The sequence below is a fragment of the Thalassophryne amazonica genome, chromosome 12 (genome assembly GCF_902500255.1).
Source record: "Thalassophryne amazonica chromosome 12, fThaAma1.1, whole genome shotgun sequence".
Lineage (NCBI taxonomy): Eukaryota > Metazoa > Chordata > Actinopteri > Batrachoidiformes > Batrachoididae > Thalassophryne > Thalassophryne amazonica.
Window position 1 is genome coordinate 13,591,181 of NC_047114.1, and position 22,400 is coordinate 13,613,580.

Genomic DNA, 22,400 nt, shown 5'->3' on the forward strand with positions numbered 1-22,400 from the left:
CCAGCTCATGGATGGCCATCCCACCTGGACTGTGTGATGGATCCACGACGTTCATCGCTGGGGCCTGGGGTTTCAGTACCTGGTAGACTGGGAGGGTTATGGGCCTGAAGAACACTCCTGGGCATTGCAGGGCCCTCATCCCCTGATGTATTTTATATATATATATATATATATATATATATATATATATATATATATATATATATATATATATATATATATATATATCGTATTCTCCTTGCTCAGGGGTCACCAACCCTGTTCCTGAAGAGTCCCTGACCTGCAAGTTTTCCACATCTACCTACTCAAGTTACACCTGATTTTTAAAAAGTGGTGTCACCCAGCTCTTGAGTGGCTGAGTACATCTGATAGAATTAATTGCCTGGAAGTGGAACAGGGAGAGTTAGAAAACATGCATGCAGGAACAGGGTTGGGCACAGCTGTTCTACAGAAATATTAAAAAAAAACAAATGAATGAAACTGGCCTGGACAAAAACAATGGAAGCCTTAACTTAATATTTTTTGCACACCTTTTGAGGCAGACACTGCAGTCAAGCAATTTCTGTAAATCTCAATGAGACTTCTGTACTCGTGGACTGGAATTTTGGCCCACCCCTCATGAGCAAACTGCTCCAGCTGTCTCAGTTTTGAAGGGTGTCTTCGCCAGACTGCATGTTTCAGCTCCTTCCACAGATGTTCAATAGGATTTTGATCAGGGTTCATAGAAGACTACTTCAGAATAGTCCAATGTTTTGTTCTTAGCCATTCATGGCTGTTTGTAGCTGTGAGTGTTGGGTCATTATTCTCTTGGAGGACCCATGACCTGCCACTGAGACCAAGCTTTCTGACACTGGGCAGCACATTTTGTTCCAAAATCCCTTGATAGTCTTCAGATTTCTTTGTACCCCCCGCATATTCAAGACGCCCTGTGCCAGATAAAAGCAGCCCCAAAAGACTTCCTCCCAGAAGCTTTGTGGCTTGTCAATATACATTTTGGAAAATTCCTTTCTCAATTTTTATGATTTGCTTTCAACAGTGGTGTCCTCTTCAGTCATCTTCCATTAAGTCCACGTTGGCTCAAACAGTGGCGGTTGGTGCAATCTGACCTTGATGTACCTTGACCTTGGAGTTCACCTTGAATCTCTTTGGAAGTTCTTCAAGGCTCTTTGGTTACTATTTGTAATCAATTACTATTTGTAAACCGATTTCGATTACCAAGGCCATTGTTACTGGAGATGCGCTCAGAACCGCGGCTGGCCCAGAGTGCAATACAAGGTGGACCCAGGGTTTCTCTGTGCCCACACAGGTGCTGACCACACTGGGCTTCCTGGCATCAGGGGCATTCCAGCGTGAGCTGCCTGATCGGTCAGGCGTGTGCCAGCCTTCCATGGAGCACATTACATTTTGCAGCAACAGCTGGTTTCCGGAATGTAATCAAAGCTATTAATTGCACACATATTGCTATGAAGGTACCATCACATGATGATTTTGTTTCTGTTAGTAGGAAACATTTTCATTCCATCACTGTTCAAATCATATGTGATGCGCAAATGTGCATCAGGCACCTGGCACGGCATGTGATGGGTGGCTGCTTGTATTTAGTTTATTTGTGTAATTGACCTGAACGAAAACCAGCGCAGACACATTTGGGCATTCAAATATGCTTTTATTATTATTATTAATGTCTTTTTTTATTTTTATTTGATGGTGAGCTGCAGAGCTTCTTAACAGGCTTCCTGTGTTCAGCGTGTGTAAATTGTGAATGCCACACTGTCACGGAGGTGCACCTCACCTTTTTAACATCCATGTATGCACGCTATTCTATGTACCAGCCTCACACACACGCTCTCAGTAGTTCCCACAGACATTTTTCCAGTTTCATGATTAATCCATTTAACAGTGTACCAAATAAACTGTCCCTGCGTGTCTCCACGTAATTTCCAGTCATCTATAGCACAATTTCTTTCCTGTGTTCATGTTGTCTGATGTGACGTCATGGGGAATCCCTGCTCCAAGGGCCTCTTTACACGAAATTGCATATTTAAATGGGGCATGGCCAGGGAGGATTTTGGTTCCACGCTCAATTCCACTTTCAGTGGGATGTACAAACAGAATGTGTGTAAATTCATGGCTATGCACACTTTGATAAATCTGAATGTATTTGTGCTTATGCCAGATTCAGGGTTTTGGCGTATCTCATGTTTTAGTAGAAAGTCCACATTAGACCTCACGTGTAAAGCACTCTGAGGCAGCTTTGCTGTGATTTGGTGCTATATAAAATTAAACAAACTGAATTGAATTTGAAATTGTACTGTACTATTCAATCGTAGCCATGGGCATGACAACATGAAGGGCTTCGTCAATCTCACATTTGACTTCAGTGATCTTGACCTTTGCTAAAATAAGCCTCTTTAGAGAAATTCTCGAGTTGAGCACAAGTAGACTTTGGTGGAAACTGACCGAAACACCTGGGAGGAGGAGTGAAACAAACAAACAAACAAACAAACATTCTCAAATTATAGTGTGATTGTGTAAAAGACTCACTGTGAACATTAATTCCACTTTAACAGGGTCTTGGTTCATTTCAGTTCAATTTCATTTTCAGTCTCTTACGTGTGTCATGTGTCATTAACCTAAGGTTGTCCTTGGATCCTGTAGCGTCCTTTCCCGCAGACAGAGTTCGGTGCACCAGACCTGCCAGGCTGGCTATCTGCTCCTCCATCGCTGTCATTCTGTCACTGGAAAAGACAAATGTTTCCATGACATCATCCTACACTGATGTGACAGTGCAAACATTATGACACATCCAACATACAATGGTCATGTGATCTGCACTGGCAGGGAACTGCTCCTTCTGCTTCCTGCTCTCATAGTGCTGCTAAAATCTGAATTTCCGAACTGAATTGTGGCTTCCACCTGATAATCACAACACAAAATCACACACCTCGACAATGCATCCTAAACTGACCTGAAGATGGCGCCATCTCCTTAACATACCACCATATGTACTGCACATTTAGTTTGGGATTCCCAATAGGGATGGGGACAAGAACATTTATATGGAGTCCTTGTCAAAACCATGACCTTACAGAGCCAAGTGTGGGTCAAGACCATCACTTTGGGATCTTGGAGGAGTTGATACCAACTCAAGGCAAAGTCAGGAGGAAGCAAGATCATGTACATATCTCCTGCAAATATTCAGAAGTGAAATTTCTGTTGGGGAGACGGCCTCAGCAGCTCAGTTGGGGTCAACCTGAGCTCTGTATGAGGTCAAAAGTTAATAAAGCATATCAAAATAAAGATGCAATAATCTCAGATAAATATTGAGCCTTTGATGGCTCATATTTGAGACCATGATTGAGATGGTCTGGAGATCAAGGCTGAACTTGCACTCCTCCCACTGCACTGTTTTTTCTGTTTCTCTGTTTTTCTGTTGCACACAGCCTTTCATATTTCTTTTTTTTTATCTCATATTTTATCTTATTTTGACACATATGTTATATTTTATCTTAGCATTTGATCTCTTCTTAATGTTGCACCATTGTACCGAAGCAAATTCCTAGTCTGTGAATCCTGTTCACTGGCAATGGCAATAAACTTCTTCTGATTCTGATTCTGAACTTGAGTACTACTGCATTAGTTCCTACAGTGTAAAATGTCTGACATTATTGTGGCACATACATTACATTGTTTTATTTTGGTGCATTATCGCAACTCTGTGTGCAGACTGACACAGTTCAGGTTTCCTGTGTGGACTTACAGTACTTCACTGATTAATCTGAAAGCTCTATATGGTGTGCGGGCATGTAACAAGTGGTGCAGGTGAATTTGGGACATCTACAAGTTCTTTTTGCAATCTTATTCTATGTAGTTTGCATGTGAGGGCCACATCAAAGGAAAATTACTGAATGAATCAAAGCCATGAGGCTTGCAGTATGTTTTAAGGAAAGTTTGTTGGGGTTCAGTCTGTGCTGGTCTTCTGTCAGTCATGTACGAGTGTGTGTGGGCATGCCCCCAGTCTATGTTTTAGTATCTAGATGTGGAAGCATGTTCACCTTTCAGTGTCATGTGTGTGTGTATCTTATGGCTTGTCTTCAGTGGTGGGCACAGTTCCACTAATCCACTAACCGAGAATTATCTAAGCTAACATTTTTATTAGCGGATTAGCTTTCCAGATAACTCTGAAAACAATCAGCAGACCAATTAGCTTCCAATAAATTTAGTTCTGATAACTTTTAGACCGTTAAATATTTTTGCAGGCATAGTGAATAAAGTTTAAAGTTTAACAGTTAAAAACATTTGTAAAGTTTGAAATCAAAGATTTTAGTGCCTGTCTGTTACATGTTTTGTAGCAGACAGCCAGCCATGAATAGTAGAACTCTGTCTTCTGCAGGCAAAGGACTACCAGAGAGAAAGGAAGAGGGAACAGGGAAGAAAAAGAAAGATAATTTCTCTTCAAACCATACAGACCTGCCGGTCATTTCACTGGAGTCTTGCACAGGCAGACAGTTTTGACTTATGGTTATAATTTTAAACAAACTAATTGCGGACAAGTTATTGAAATTAACATTACGTCTTTCATTTTACAAAGTGAAAATGTCAACTATATGTTTTAGTTTTAATTTTGTTTTTAAATTATGTCAGGTTCTTAGATTGTTGGGATGTTTTTGTTTTCTGTCTGTCTCTTGCTCTGTCCTTCTGCTTGGGTTTTCTCTGTCCTGCTTTTTCTTGTCTCTTTCTCTTGACTCTTGATGGTGGGTGTATCTCTCTGTCTGGCCACACCCCGGTACTGGGAGCTTCTCCACACACCTGTTTTTGATTTGCAGTTAATCACCTGGGTGCTTTATAAGCCTCACAGTTTGCTGTTGTCCCTCGCCAGATTGATGTGCCTGGCGCCTTCCTTCCAACTCAGTTCCTGTATTTTTGCCTTGCTCTGATTGCTTCATTGTGTTTTTTGACTACCTGCTTGTGTACCTCAACCATGCCTTTGCCTGATGCTTCTGACACTGTTGCTCTGTTTTGACTGCCCCTCTGTGTGCCGACCCCAGCCTGTTGACTCGGTAAACGCTTTTACTCCACTGAGCTGTGTACTGGCGTCCTGCATTTGCATCCAGCCTGCCTTGACTGTCAACCCTGATAAAATAAGTTTTTAATTTTTAAAGTTTTAGCATTTAGACACATATGCCACATTGCATTATGGGTACATTAGTTTCCTGACATCAGTGGTTGGCTGGCTGACGCCACTATTGTTTATTTGTTGTTTGTCTTTCTTCCTAATTTTAACATCTTGACTATAAAGCAGACTCTGCCTGCAGGAAAGAGCAGCAGGTAGTGTGGTAGTTTTTCTTCTGCTGTTCTATGGACTGGTTTGTGTTGCTGTCATGGGCCTGCATCGTGTTTACAGTCGGGATGTTCTCGACTGGACTAACTGACCTGAAAAAAATGCACACATCCAAGAGTGCGAATAATATCCAGTTTGTGGATATTATTTGTCCCGTTGCCCTGTGTGCAATGCGTTTGGTCACAGTTGCTATTTCACTGTCATCTTGGACCATTAAAGTACTGGTATTTTTGTACTTAACACTTTGTCTCCTCGCTGCTTTGCATCCTGGGGTCCTACTTTGACTCAGCTTAGTTCTTAGTTCAACTTAGTTCAACTTAATTATTCATAACCATCCCAAAGACATATCTTTATGTTCGACTGCTTTCAGTAATGCTGGTATTTGGTTAGACTCTTTCTCTCCGATTGTTCTGTCTGAGTTACTTTCATTAGTCACTTCCTCCAAACCATCAACATGTCTATTAGACCCCATTGCTACCAGGCTGCTCAAGGAAGCCCTACCATTAATTAATGCTTCGATCTTAAGTATGATCAATCTATCTTTATTAGTTGGCTATGTACCACAGGCTTTTAAGGTGGCTTTTAAGGTGGCAGTAATTAAACCATTACTTAAAAAGCCATCACTTGATCCAGCTATCTTACAGTGGACTCATCTCTGTGCTCGTCCTGTTAGACCTCAGTGCAGCTTTTGATACTGTTGACCACAAAATTTTATTACAGAGATTAGAGCATGCCATAGGTATTAAAGGCACTGCACTGCAGTGGTTTGAATCATATTTATCTAATAGATTACAATTTGTTCATGTAAATGGGGAGTCCTCTTCACGGACTAAGGTTAATTATGGAGTTCCACAAGGTTCTGTGCTAGGACCGATTTTATTCACTTTATACATGCTTCCCTTAGGCAGTATTATTAGAAAGCACTGCATAAATTTTCATTGTTACGCAGATGATACCCAGCTTTATCTATCCATGAAGCCAGAGGACACACACCAATTAGTTAAACTGCAGGAATGTCTTTCAGACATAAAGACATGGATGACCTCCCCTATTAAGAACTGGGGTACATAAACTTTTGATCAGGGTCATTTGAGCATTGTCTGTTATCATTATGATTTAAAATGAGTAAATTCAGCTGTTTGACAATAAATGGCTTCACACAACCACCAACCATGAATAAAAATGTTTTGTGTTATCATTCATATTCTGTGAAAAATGGCCAAAAAAACCAAAAATTCTGCCAGTGAATGTAAACTTATGAGCACAACTGAATTTGACTGATTGTTCCAACCAGCACCTAAGGAGACTGAAGGCAAACTAGAGTCTGGATTGATTGTAAATCAGACATCACACCTGTGAAGGGAGTGACTCTCATGGTCCTGTCTTTCCTCAGAAGCCACCAGGGGTTTAATGGAAGCCCGGAATTGCTGCAGGCCTCCAAGAATCCGCGGGACACCGACGTTCAGCAGGTCGGCAGTGAAAGAGGGAGGCGCGCTGCACTGAGACAGGGCGATGCTCGGCTGACCTTTGACTCCATCTTGTGTGGAGGAGCAGTAGGAGTTGGGGTAATGTCTTCTGTCACCGCGTACAACCATAGTGGTACCAAAATGGTCATCTGCCAGCAACAAGTACTCGCATTAGACAAAGAATAAAAACAACACAAATGCTACATGATTAAAATAAAACCTGATGATTATGCAGCATTCAGCTTAAATCTGTCAGCACGTTCGAGCGAATATGGTCACAGTGCAGACTGTCAGGTCAGGTGACAATACAACCCCTGGCAATAATTATGGAATCACCGGCCTCAGAGGATGTTCATTCAATTGTTTAATTTTGTAGAAAAAAAGCAGATCACAGACATGACACAAAACTAAAGTCATTTCAAATGGCAACTTTCTGGCTTTAAGAAACACTATAAGAAATCAAGAAAAAAAGATTGTGGCAGTCAGTAACGGTTACTTTTTAGACCAAGCAGAGGAAAAAAAATATGGACTCACCCAGCTTATCTATCCATGAAGCCAGAGGACACACACCAATTAGCTAAACTGCAGGATTGTCTTACAGACATAAAGACATGGATGACCTCTAATTTCCTGCTTTTAAACTCAGATAAAACTGAAGTTATTGTACTTGGCCCCACAAATCTTAGAAACATGGTGTCTAACCGGATCCTTACTCTGGATGGCATTACCCTGACCTCTAGTAATACTGTGAGAATCTTGGAGTCATTTTTGATCAGGATATGTCATTCAAAGCGCATATTAAACAAATATGTAGGACTGCTTTTTGCATTTACGCAATATCTCTAAAATTAGAAAGGTCTTGTCTCAGAGTGATGCTGAAAAACTAATTCATGCATTTATTTCCTCTAGGCTGGACTATTGTAATTCATTATTATCAGGTTGTCCTAAAAGTTCCCTAAAAAGCCTTCAGTTAATTCAAAATGCTGCAGCTAGAGTACTAACGGGGACTAGAAGGAGAGAGCATATCTCACCCATATTGGCCTCTCTTCATTGGCTTCCTGTTAATTCTAGAATAGAATTTAAAATTCTTCTTCTTACTTATAAGGTTTTGAATAATCAGGTCCCATCTTATCTTAGGACCTCGTAGTACCATATCACCCCAATAGAGCGCTTCGCTCTCAGACTGCAGGCTTACTTGTAGTTCCTAGGGTTTGTAAGAGTAGAATGGGAGGCAGAGCCTTCAGCTTTCAGGCTCCTCTCCTGTGGAACCAGCTCCCAATTCAGATCAGGGGACAGACACCCTCTCTACTTTTAAGATTAGACTTAAAACTTTCCTTTTTGCTAAAGCTTATAGTTAGGGCTGGATCAGGTGACCCTGAACCATCCCTTAGTTATGCTGCTATAGACGTAGACTGCTGGGGGGTTCCCATGATGCACTGTTTCTTTCTCTTTTGCTCTGTATGCACCACTCTGCATTTAATCATTAGTGATCGATCTCTGCTCCCCTCCACAGCATGTCTTTTTCCTGGTTCTCTCCCTCAGCCCAACCAGTCCCAACAGAAGACTGCCCCTCCCTGAGCCTGGTTCTGCTGGAGGTTTCTTCCTGTTAAAAGGGAGTTTTTCCTTCCCACTGTAGCCAAGTGCTTGCTCACAGGGGGTCGTTTTGACCGTTGGGGTTTTACATAATTATTGTATGGCCTTGCCTTACAATATAAAGCGCCTTGGGGCAACTGTTTGTTGTGATTTGGCGCTATATAAAAATAAAATTGATTGATTGAATTCTGAGGAATAAATTATGGAATCACCCTGTAAATTTTCATCCCCAAATCTAACACCTGCATCAAATCAGATCCGCTCGTTAGTCTGCATCTAAAAAGGAGTGATCACACCTTGGAGAGCTGTTGCACCAAGTGGACTGAAATGAATCATGGCTCCAACACGAGAGATGTCACTTGAAACAAAGGAGAGGATTATCTAACTCTTAAAAGAGGGTAAATCATCACGCAATGTTGCAAAAGATATTGGTTGTTTACATTCAGCTGTGTCTAACCTCTGGACCAAATACAAACAACATGGGAAGGTTGTTAAAGGCAAACATACTGGTAGACCAAGGAAGACATCAAAGCATCAAGACAGACAACTTAAAGCAATATGTCTCAAAAATCGAAAATGCACAACAAAACAAATGAGGAAGGAATGGGAGGAAACTGGAGTCAACGTCTGTGACCGAACTGTAAGAAACCGCCTAAAGGAAATGGGATTTACATACAGAAAAGCTAAACGAAAGCCATCATTAACAGCTATACAGAAAAAAACAAGGTTACAATGGGCTAAGGAAAAGCAATCGTGGACTGTGGATGACTGGATGAAAGTCATATTCAGTGATGAATCTCAAATCTGCATTGGGCAAGGTGATGATGCTGGAACTTTTGTTTGGTGCCGTTCCAATGAGATTTATCAAATCAAATCATATCAAATCAAATCAATTTTATTTATATAACGCCAAATCACAACAACAGTCGCCCCAAGGCACTTTATATTGCAAGGCAAAAGCCATACAATAATCACAGAAAAACCCCAACAGTCAAAACGACCCCCTGTGAGCAAGCACTTGGCGACAGTGGGAAGGAAAAACTCCCTTCTGATTATTCAAAACCTTATAAGTAAGAAGAAGAATTTTAAATTCTATTCTAGAATTAACAGGAAGCCAATGAAGAGAGGCCAATATGGGTGAAATATGCTCTCTCCTTCTAGTCCCTGTCAGTACTCTAGCTGCAGCATTTTGAATTAACTGAAGGCTTTTCAGGGAACTTTTAGGACAACCTGATAATAATGAATTACAACAGTCCAGCCTAGAGGAAATAAATGCATGAATTAGTTTTTCAGCATCACTCTGAGACAAGACCTTTCTAATTTTAGAGATATTGCGCAAATGTAAAAAAGCAGTCCTACATATTTGCTTAATATGCGCATTGAAGGACATATCCTGATCAAAAATGACTCCAAGATTTCTCACAGTATTACTAGAGGTCAGGGTAATGCCATCCAGAGTAAGGATCTGGTTAGACACCATGTTTCTAAGATTTGTGGGGCCAAGTACAATAACTTCAGTTTTATCTGAATTTAAAAGCAGGAAATCAGAGGCCATCCATGTCTTTATGTCTGTAAGACATTCCTGCAGTTTAACTAATTGGTGTGTGTCCTCTGGCTTCATGGATAGATAAAGCTGGGTATCATCTGCGTAACAATGAAAATTTAAGCAATGCTTTCTAATAATACTGCCTAAGGGAAGCATGTATAAAGTGAATAAAATTGGTCCTAGCACAGAACCTTGTGGAACTCCATAATTAACCTTAGTCTGTGAAGAAGACTCCCCATTTACATGAACAAATTGTAATCTATTAGATAAATATGATTCAAACCACCGCAGCGCAGTGCCTTTAATACCTATGGCATGCTCTAATCTCTGTAACAAAATTTTATGGTCAACAGTATCAAAAGCAGCACTGAGGTCTAACAGGACAAGCACAGAGATGAGTCCACTGTCTGAGGCCATAAGAAGATTATTTGTAACCTTCTCTAATGCTGTTTCTGTACTATGATGAATTCTGAAACCTGACTGAAACTCTTCAAATAGACCATTCCTCTGCAGATGATCAGTTAGCTGTTTTACAACTACCCTTTCAAGAATTTCTGAGAGAAAAGGAAGGTTGGAGATTTATAAAGATGACTGCCTGAAGAGAACATGTAAATTTCCACAGTCATTGATGATATGGGGCTGCATGTCAGGTAAAAGCACTGGGGAGATGGCTGTCATTACATCATCAATAGATGCACAAGTTTACGTTGATATTTTGGACACTTTTCTTATCCCATCAATTGAAAGGATGTTTGGGGATGATGAAATCATTTTTCAAGATGATAATGCATCTTGCCATAGAGCAAAAACTGTGAAAACATTCCTTGCAAAAAGACACATAGGGTCAATGTCATGGCATGCAAATAGTCCGGATCTTAATCCAATTGAAAATCTTTGGTGGAAGTTGAAGGAAATGGTCCATGACAAGGCTCCAACCTGCAAAGCTGATCTGGCAACAGCAATCAGAGAAAGTTGGAGCCAGATTGATGAAGAGTACTGTTTGTCACTCATTAAGTCCATGCCTCAGAGACTGCAAGCTGTTATAAAGCCAGAGGTGGTGCAACAAAATACTAGTGATGTGTTGGAGCGTTCTTTTGTTTTTCATGATTCCATAATTGTTTCCTCAGAATTGAGTGATTCCATATTTTTTTCCCTCTGCTTGGTCTAAAAAAGTAACCGTTACTGACTGCCACAACTTTTTTTCCTGATTTCTTATAGTGTTTCTTAAAGCCAGAAAGTTGCCATTTGAAATGACTTTAGTTTTGTGTCATGTCTGTGATCTGCTTTTTTCTACAAAATTAAACAACTGAATGAACATCCTCTGAGGCCGGTGATTCCATAATTTTTGCCAGGGGTTGTAATCACATCTGATCCAGTGAAGAGCACAATAAAACAATATAACAACCTGTGTGCATGCCAAGATTTCTTAATAAACTGTTCTGCTGTTTCCTGTCCAGGTGTATGTGTTAGTTCCAACCCAATCTCACTCCATTTTGTGATGGCATGATGAAAAGTAAACTAATCTATGGTTCGTGACACAGCTTTACATGACGGGAGCGCGAGGTGGAGGGCAAGTCTAAGGGGGTTATTGTCGGGTTAGGTGATGGGAGAGGGTTAGGTTATGGTTAGGGTTAGCGGTAGGGTTAAAAATAGTAAAATACAAAAAAACAGCTTCACGAAAATGTGACTTATTTCGAGCATGAAAAAAAAAGCATGAGACAGGGCTGGTTAATTCATGGACAGGTCAGTACAACTCCAAATCAGAAAAAAATGATGCATTTACTAGCAATTATCAATTGAATATTTTCATTGAATTTGACTCTGTCTTTATTCATAAAAAGTAAAACTTTTCAGCTGTTCCTCTGGTTTTCACAGCAGATCCAATTTGGATCTGCACATTGATTTGGCACAAATTCTACACTGGATGCCCTTCCTGACGCACCTCCACATTACATGCAGAAATGTGGCAGGGGTGGGGTTTGAACCGGGAACCATCTGCACTGAAACCAAGTGCACTAACCACTTATCCACCACCCCTGCACTGAGTTTTAAGTCCCTTTGGCTGCCCTTGTTTTCACTCGGAGTTGCCACAGCAGAGCTTGGATCATTAGTTCATCAACATGTTCATTATAAAACAACCATCGATGCATCTTTTTTCTAAATAGAATTTCTTTTCTTTTGTCTTACTGTCTGACAAATTTAAGTATTTTTAATAATCCATAGAAGGCAGAGGTGTGGCCAAGTGGTTAGTGCACTTGGTTTCAGTGCAAAAGGTTCCCGGTTCACACCCCACCCCTGCCGCATTTCTCCATGTAATGTGGCGGTCCATCAGGAAGGGCATCCAGTGTAGAATTTGTGCCAAATCAACATGCAGATCCAAACTGGATCTGTTGTGGCAACTTTGATTGAAAACAAGGGGAACAGCTGAATTTTTTACTTTTTCTGAATAAAGAGAGTAAAATTCAATGAAAATATTCAATTGATAATTTCTAGTAAATGTTACTTGAACTATTCTTTTAGAAAAACTAATATATGCAAGTAAAATTTACTTAAGAATTTTTCTTGTAAAATTTACTTGGAATTTCTGAGTGAAAAACTTTCCTAGGTTTTTTCAAGTAAATATTTTTCAGTGATCTCTCTCTCTCTATATATAATTATAGATTTATTGTAATTTACATTAATTATTAAGATCCTATTGTCTTATGTACAATTTTCACATTTTCAATCAAGCCCCTCTATTTTGTCACGTGATAATTTTACAAGGACCACAATGGAAATAAGCATTTATGCTGTTATCGGTGTATCATTGTTATATTCACCTCTGGATTTTTATATTGATGTCGCAGAATAAACTCAATCAATCATAAACAACATTTTATTTAAATTTTCTGCAGGAGGGCGTGTGTGTGCGCATACATGAGCTTTTGAAAAGAGCGGATGTTACCTTTGACCTCATGATGCACATGCACACCGATGTCCACAAGATGTCTTGCAAATCACTTCAGAGATGTTATCAGGTTACAAAACCTGCATTTTCAGTTTTAGAAGTGTTTATTTTTCACTAGGTTTTACATAATATATGAAAAACATGTTGTATTTACACAGGAACTCAGCGGTTACGGAGCGGATTCCGCCATGTGGAATTAGCCAGAGAGAGACCAGCCAACGATGTCACGGTACCGCTCTACTCTGATTGGCTGTCACCGCCCCCCCCAAAAAAACAGATTTGGATGATTTATAGCATCAAAATAGGAAACAGAATGTGACCTTTTGATCTCTTAAAATACATTAATGTTATCCATGTTTGAACTTGTCCAAGGTCTGTGTCCCAAGAATGTTCCCTGAATTTAAAGACCCTGGCAGTAACAGGACTGTGCTAAGCACAGTCAGAAAGACAGACAGACGGACAGATGCAAGCCTTTCCAGTACTTGATGGCCATATTTTGATGGCCTCGGGTAAAAATTGACTAATGTCTACCTTGAGAAAAAAAAAATAAAAAAGGTGGCGTGTTACCAGGTTTGACATCGATCCTCTCCAGGATGGCACTGCTCCTACTGCGCAAGCTTCTGGACCGACCTTCTCGAGGTAAAGTGACATTCCCTGAATCCAGTACCTCTGAGGCCCTTCGTGTGTGGCTCCCACTACAGATTATTCTGGAAGGAGATGAAGGCATGGAGCAAACCTTGGGTGGAGACATGGAATCCTGGATATTATGCATGGTAATGCAGCCAGAGGGAGAGCACGTTTGGACTGGGTTCGTAGGTCTGTCCAAGATCTCTTTGTGTAACTGCAAAAATCAAACCAAAATTATATAACAGAGAATTCATGAAAAGTCCTGGTTCATAGATTTATGGGTCTTAGCTGTGAGTGCTGAAACACACGTGTAAAGTTACACCCCCTCATCTCCAGATTACAGGCCTTGAACAGGTCTAATCGTCCATGTTGGCTGCCTGCCAGACATAATTCAGCACTAAAATGCTGTCGAGTGAATTATTTTTGAATCATTCAGCCACATGGATGAGGTCCTTTGACATTCTCACTTTACCAAAAAATTTGGAGCGATATTTACTTGAATAGACCTAGGCAAGTTTTTTCATTCAGAAATTCCAAGTAAATTTTACAAGGAGAATTCTTAAGTAAATTTTAATTGCATACATTAGTTTATCTAAAAGAATAACTAAAGTAACATTTACGAGCAATTATCAACTGAATATGTTTATTGAATTCTACTGTCTTTATTCATAAAAAGGAAAACTTTTCAGCTGTTCCCCTTGTTTTCACTCAAGCAGCAGACCCAATTTGGATCAGCATATTCATTTGGCACAAATTCTGCACTGGATGCCCCTTCCTCACACACCTCCACATTACATGAAATATAGCAGTGGTGGGGTTTGAACCGGGAACCATCTGCACTGAAACCAAGTGCACTAACCGCTTGTCCACCACCTCTGCACTGAGTTTTAAGTCCCTTTGGCTGCCCTTGTTTTCACTCAGAGTTGCCACAGCAGAGCTTGGATCATTAGTTCATGAACATGTTCTTTATAAAACAACCATTGATGCATCTTTTTTCTAAACAGAATTTCTTTTCTGTTGTCTCACTGTCTGACAAATTTAAGTATTTTTAATAATCCATAGAAGGCAGAGGTGTGGCCAAGTGGTTAGTGCACTTCAGTGCAAAACATTCACGGTTCAAACCCCATCCCTGCCACATTTCTCCATGTAATGTGGAGATCCATCAGGAAGGGCATCCAGTGTAGAATTTGTGCCAAATCAACATGCAGATCCAAACTGGATCTGCTGTGAAAACAAGGGGATCTGTTGTGTGTTGGGGGGGGGTTGGCTGGACATTTTGGTGTTCTTTTCTTTGCTCTCCAGGTGGTATGCAAACTGATTTATTGTCTGTGGAGAAAGTGCTGGCAGAAGAGTCCTTCACCCTCATCAACGTGATATGCAGCACCTGTGGATGATGCTCACGTGCAACCTTAAAGACTTTCAGCTGAAGCAGATAATGAGATGGCGTTCTGCATTTAAGCCATGTGTGATTCTTTCCAATCACTCTTGCAAATATCTTTCTGTCACGAATCACTCCTGCCACTTTTCTCCACCCACTCCACCCTGCCTGCACACTCATCCCCACCTCTCTACCACACTTCATTACTTTGGATGGCTGACCCCAAGTATTTCAAGTCATTCACCTTAACCACCTCAACTTCTTGTAACTGCACTCATCTCACTCATGCTCATTTCTCTCTGATGTTATGACCCATCACAATGTCACCTGCAAACATAGTCCATGGAGACTCCTGTCTGATCTTGTCTGTCAATCTGTCCATCACAACAGCAAACAAGAAAGAGCTGATCCTTGACATAATCCCACTTCCACATCATTCCTACTGTCCATCTCACTGCCATCACACACTTGCCACATGTGGGCAAGCTGTCTGGTCCTATTTTGGCCTCAACTGTCACCTCTGGCAAGTTGCAGTTCTACACTGAATTACTCCCCGGGCAACACTCCCTCCGAATGCCCCCCCACTAAAAAAAAAAGCAGACAAAATTTTGCACAGTAATTTTTTATTATTTTATTATTATTATTAATATTTTAAAAGTACCCCTGAAATTGAAATTGACATCAACAGACTGCAAGCTAAAATATAACTCTTATACAAAACATCCATGAATTAAGGTGCATACTGGTCTCAACATTTAGCTTGATGTTTGTAAAACCATCTAAAACATTATGCATTTTTAAAGGTGAAAAGTGATCAAACCATTTTCTTACTTATTTATATCTGTTGTCAGTCATATTGACTATGGTATAGCACCAAAACAATCATCTTGTTTGACCATGTGGACCAGCCTTTGATTTATGTCCTTTATGACATTTCTGACATATGAAGACAGATGACTGTTGTAGATGTCAGTGATTCTGCAGTGCTGACTTTCCTTCTGGTCCTTGTTTCCTCATTACAGTTTCTGATGACAGTCCGTCCATTTCTGAGTCCTTGTGATATTTGTTGCAGAATCTTTTTTTTTTCCTGTTTGTAAGTGACCTGTTGTGTGTTGGGGGGTTTGGCTGGACATTTTGGTGTTCTTTTCTTTTCTTTGCTCTCCAGGTGGTATGCAAACTGATTTATTGTCTGTGGAGAAGGTGCTGGCAGAAGAGTCCTTCACCCTCATCAACGTGATATGCAGCACCTGTGGATGATGCTCACGTGCAACCTTAAAGACTTTCAGCTGAAGCAGATAATGAGATGGCGTTCTGCATTTAAGCCATGTGTGATTCAAGCAGAATTGCCGGGAACTCGACCTTGTGATGTTCGTTTGTGAGACGCTGAGGACCGCGCCTGGGTTTGACACATCGTGCCTATGAAGGAGGACGGGTGAGGGACACATGCTGTCAGCACACAGAGGTGATTTGATTGTCTGAATAATTGTTAACAGTAATTTGGTATTTTGTTACGCAGTATATGTGAATATTGATGAGAGTTGTGCAGCTTGCTTCTCACGGCCGTGGCGTGCGGACAGATGATCCTCCATCTGTTGTGAGAAGCTGCTCATTTACATAAAGCTTAAATTCAGACCTGAATGTGTTGCTGATAGTGTGTGCCTTTGACGGATATTAGTTGTAGCTGCTGACTTACCTCACCTTTTTTATCCTTCACAGAGTCGGTTTGTCGTGTCCACCTGGGGGGTGTTTGGCGGTGAACGTGGGTCCAGAGGCTACCGGGCTTCGATCCCTTTGGGCGCTGGAGAGCGCGCCGTCCTTCACTCCGTCAGACAGACGCGCTTTATGTTTGTACACCGAGTATTGCACAAAAGGGGGAAAATAAATTGTTTTGTTATTGGAACCGCTTTCTGGTTATTTTAGCACTGGGTTCAGTCAGACGCAGGTCCGCTCCTCAACCCGCGTCGGCACATAACATGACCATTATCTGATCTCACAGCAGTTATATTACCAGGTATGACACAGAAAGCAGAATGAAATCAGAACTGAATCTGATCTCCGAGCACATACACAAAGGAAGGTAATAGGAAAAATACATCAATTAAACATGACATGTTCAGACGGCTCATAAAACAGTAAGGAGCCCAAATCTCACATCAAATAATTTGATTTGGCACGTTCACCCTCTGCTATGTTCATTTATTCTAGTTCTGTCAACCGGTCCCACATACCACGGTTGTTTAAATATTAAACAGAATATACGCTAAAATATAATACAATTAATTGTATATTTTGTTAAATTAATTATATATTTTGTTGATAACCCACGTCATGTGGTGAGCTCAATTCTAAACCCTCAATTGGCAAGCTCTCCTTTCTGCAAACTTTTTTTTTCCACGAGTGGGCAATTTGTCTTGTCCGGTGAAATTTGAACCCATTCTTACACCCTCTCTGTCCGCTTTCAAGTACCTTTTCGGTGCGCAGAAATGTAACCCCCTCAAAAAACTCCCACAAAATTTAGCACAAATAACCATTTTTTAAATTATAACAATAAGGTGCACAATCTTCTCCCACCTCCAACATTGTCAATATACAATGAGGCAATTCTGTACAAAACAGTATAACGTATCTGAACTTAAATAAATATACACTATACACATAAAACTGGCAAATATATACAATTAGACATACATATCCAAAATGTAACAAGAGCAGAGAACAATAATAATATAAAATATTAAGAATAATACATGAATAAAATATGGAAGAAATATAAATAGTACAGTCTTCATCACACAAATTTAAAAACAAACTAAAGAATATTTAATTATTACACTATTGCACTAAAACAGAAAACACAAACACAGTAAATCTTGCTGAGTAAAATGCACTCTACAGCGACATTTGGTCCCACTCCAAATAGTTAAGGCTATCACAGTATTAAATCAACTCTATCATGCTGTGAATGACTCTTATTGCAGTTGGAAAAACTTGATTTAACAACATGATAGAACTGATTTCACACTATAATAGAGTTTATTTAACTCTTGTTGGAGTGGGATCCATTGTAGTCCCTGTAGTGTGAATTTTCCTCCCTGTGTAAAACTGAAACCTGATCTATCTGGCCTTCCTCGGTGCAAAATTATCAATAACGTCATCATACGAAATTTGCTTCCCACTGAGTGATTGATACTGATGATGGCAAGGCCAGTGAGCTATTCCTGAGACATGGTTGACGTCAGGTACAACTTGATCAACTTTATTTTTTAAAAGCTCCTCTCTGTTTGAGCCACAGTGACTGGCAGAGTAAGTGCAATCCTGAGAGCAGTCCAAAAGTTGGGGTAGATCTCAGATTGAGCTTTATCATGCATAAGAGTGATAAGCTCAAGGAGGCTGATGATTTTTGATGGCAGGTCAGGGAACCTCTTGATTCCCTGCACAAGCTCTCTACTGTCCAAATCAGAGTGCCCCTCAGAGTGCATTATAGTACCTAGTGCCTCACATTACTCTGCCAGCTCCTCATCTGCAAAATTTGGGAATTTGTCAAAACCCCAAATTTGTTTCCCACATTTTCCAATGTGGAAAACCTCTCCTTGATGGCTGACGTAGCTGCACCAACAACAACATTGAATAATCCAACCTCCAACTTCCTAACTGCATCACCGAAAGGCTCATGTGATTCATAAGAGAAGTGGCGCTTTGGGGACCTCAACCTTTTTTGTTTCAAAACAGCTTCCACATTCATTTCTTCACAAATATCTTTGGCCGCCATCTGTGCTGTCATAAAGCCACTTGCCTTGTAGCTCTGGAGACCTTGCTCAGTCCTTTTCAAAAGACTCACAGCTAGGTCCACATGCATATTAGGAGAGTGCATGAGTTTGCTGACATGCTGTATTGTAGATGGCATGGCATACCAAACAGATGCAGTATGACTGAAGCAGTATGACTCCACCTCCTCAGACAAAGACTGGGCCTCAGCCTTTATAGCAGGGTCTTTGGTGTTGTCTCTCACTTCAATTAAAGCCCCTCTCACAGCAGCTGCCTGGTACCTCATGGGCTCCACGCTCTTGAACTCTTCCACCTGGTTTCTGCCCACATCTTTAAGGTGATGCTCATATGGTTCTTCAGAATGGCCCATCTTTGGGTGGAGGCTGAAAACAATGTGTGAAGCTTTTGCAGGACACCAAAGTAGTTCATAGTGTCAACAGACCCCTTAGCAGCATCACACACAACTAAAATGTATGCACCCCATATGGCACAAACAGAACTCGGGGATTCCTCGCTTGAACTCCCTTATTTTTGCCTTTCATGTCTGCCCCGTTGTCATATGACTGTCCTCTGCAGTCTACAAAAGGAATTCCCAACTCCTCAAGTATCCCAGAAAATGTTCCCTGATATGGGGCTTCTCCATCAGTGACACCACTCTAATGACCACTAACAACTGTTCAGTTTGGATTATATCTGGAGTGCAGTCCAGAATTATTGGAAAAAAAAAACTTGCCTGCTTGATGTCATTCACTATAGCATATTATTTTGCTGCTCAACAAATCACTCAGCTCATTCTGCACATGATGGCCCAGGGAGCTGGTGTGACTTTCTGTTCCTCTTTCAACATGATTAACCCTCTGGGGTCCGAGGGCATTTTTTGGACAGTTCACTCGCCTGGCATAAATGTTTTATCATTGCTGTTAACAGCTCTCCCTGCATCCCACAATCAAGTTATATGTCTCTTTTTTCAGGACAGCCTGTGCTTTCAGAATATATATGCTTTTGTTGTGTTTTATAAGTGTAATAAAGGTTTACAATCAAAAATAGGCAAGGACAAAATAAAGCGAAAAATAATTTTCCACACACATTTATTCAAAACACACAGCAAACTAATAAACAACAGTTTTGACACTTTATAAAGGTAATTTGTGGTCTTGTGTGAAAGACTGTACAACAAAAAGGTTCAAACAATAAACACAAATGCACATTTTGAACAGTATATACAACATCGTCTATGCGTTTTGTTATTTTGATATGGTAAACAGTGCTTTACGCAGAGAAAGCAACAGAGTTATCCAGTAACATTCACATTCAAACTAGTGGAGCAATCCTGATAGTTACACACCCTTTGTTTGAGCACGTGAGATTGTCATCAGAGGCTCTCCGTCTGCTCCGTGTGCTTCACTGATCGCTGTGCATAATGGCGCAGGGCGCACTGAGTATGTACTAAAAGTATGTACTCATTGGAGCACCCAGGGGACTACTCAAATGGGCCAACTAGTAACACATCACTCCTGAAAACGATCTTTGACTTTTCATGTGAGGTAAATCTGTCCTACGATTGGATTTTGGAAAACCATCTGACGGTGAACCAATTCCGATTGGACACTCACATTGCGCACGTCATCACACAGCTTCTATGAGGAGTACAAAGATGGCCGATGGCTGGCTTGAAAGTCCGCAGAGTTTTCAGCAAAAAAAGGAGTAAGTTTCTATCTCATATCATTAAAAAGTTATTTATAATTTAGTAAAGCTTGGTCTTAGCCGTCATATACGACGACGTCAGCCCCAGAGGGTTAAGGTGATCTTTCATAATTGGATCAAACATGGCCATAGGTTTGACCTCTTTGAGAAAATTCCCATTTGATGGTGTTAGCAGTGTTTCTGTGTATCCTTTTAGAGCCAAATTTTAAACTGCCAGTGATTGCACTCTATTAGTGAGACGTGTCAGCACTGCTCTCCATTTCATCCTTTCAGCCTCCAAAAGTGCCATCGCCTGCTTATCAATAGTTTCCCCACTTCTTAACATCACTGCCAGTTCCTTCCATGCCTTCATGTAATTGAGGTGTTCTGGACTGTTTTCATGTGATGTGAGGTAAGTGCTCGCATGTTTCCAATTTGACATTCCTGAACTTGTTAAATAAACGTTCCTCTTGGAAAACGATTTGCGGCAGGAGCAAAAGAGGCTAATGTTCTCCATGGAATACACCAGCCAAGTTCTTGTCATCTTACTAACTCATGTCTTTTCTTAAAATGTTGGTGGTGACAACTTCTCCCATCACTCTCATTGCAACAGAAAACAAAGTCAGGTGGCAACTTACTGGGTCCTCTGCAAACCAGCTCAGTCCAAATCCTGTCAGTCAGAGGTGAGGGTCAGTTAGCAGGGTTGGTTCAGTAGTGGGGCTGAGTGAGGGTTCAGCTCCAGGCATTTCTATCAGACAGCATATTGGCACTGTCATTCGACACTATATTAATCTGTCTTTCAGGGAGGAACAAATAGCTCCTTGGTTACTGCCTAAAATTCTATGCTCGACACACTTTTAGTTATGACTGGTTAAACTATCATGATGCTTTCTCATGAAATATGAAGCTGTTGTTCTCATGAAGTTGTAGCAAATGTTCATACACATATGAAATTCCACAGGCTAATTACAGGACCCAAAATTAACCAAAATGATGGATATAAATAATAATTGAACTTGTAACAGTTTTGTTGCAAAGTACAATTTTATGGTGAAATTAGAGCTTGTGTTTATTGAGTTAACACTGAATATTGTTGTAAGCATAGCAAGCATATTAGAATGATTAGTCCTTCATTCATGACATGCCACTGAAATCATAGAGAGAAGAGAACACAGTTGCACTGCATACCTTTATCTTTTGCTTGTTTCTCCTCCTCTTCTTTTCATTTTTTCCGAAAATGGGCACCCGATGGCTTTGACCGTTTTCTGTCCATTGCTTGACGACAATCAACAGATTCCCCCCCACTCATGACCAGAAGTCAACACTAAACCAATTCACCTGGGTGACCATATAATCGTTTTGTATCACCTAATTTTATTAGCCATGTTACACAATTCAGAAAAACGTGCAGGAATTATATACCTGTATTTATAATATTATGAATGACGTGCGTTATTGGAAGAAAGTCAAGATGTAACTGACTTCAACGCAATAATTCCATCCCCCACCCCCCTTCCATTAGAGAAATCCAGAGGTGAACTGTCCCCTGTGAGCCCTTCCCCTTTCTTTCACCTTCTCACTGCTTCTGTGGGCTCTCAGACAGCAAGCAGGGGCACCTGCAGCTGCCTGCAGGGGGGGGGGGGGGGGGGCAATTTGCCAATTCTACACACAGTGACCAGAAAACCATTTTGCGGTGGAGATTTTTTTTTTAAAAAGCTTATGCACACAGTGCCGCCCCACCATAAATGCTGCCTCGGGCAACTGGCTGCATGGCCTGTATCAAAAACCACCACTGCCTACAGCTGCAGGGAGGGAGCACCAATTGGCAAATTCCCCACAGTGATATTATAACTGCTTTGTGGCACAGATGATGACTATTGATTTTTTTTCTTATGTGTTTGTGCCACCCACTGTGTCATGAAAAAATGTGCCATGGGTAGCGGCCCAGTTCGCCCGTATCAAAAACCATGTCTGCATCTAGACCCAAAGTTATAGATCCTTCATCTTGTATCACACCATCACAAAAACATACATACAGTGAGGAAAATAAGTAT

At 40.7% G+C, this 22,400-nt stretch overlaps 1 protein-coding gene across 1 annotated transcript in view; it reads right to left on the bottom strand.

Moving 5' to 3' along the window:
• Nucleotides 1-2,456: 2,456 nt before the first annotated feature.
• The window catches only part of si:ch211-207d6.2 (sickle tail protein homolog), a 40,689-nt gene continuing 20,745 nt past the window's right edge, over nt 2,457-22,400 (bottom strand). Inside the window, exons 4-6 of the mRNA XM_034183778.1 lie at nt 13,461-13,734; nt 6,695-6,956; nt 2,457-2,738 (exon numbers count right to left, since the gene is read on the bottom strand). Coding sequence (XP_034039669.1) covers nt 2,585-2,738; nt 6,695-6,956; nt 13,461-13,734 — 690 coding nt within the window. The 3' untranslated portion in view covers nt 2,457-2,584. The remainder of the gene's footprint in view (nt 2,739-6,694; nt 6,957-13,460; nt 13,735-22,400) is intronic.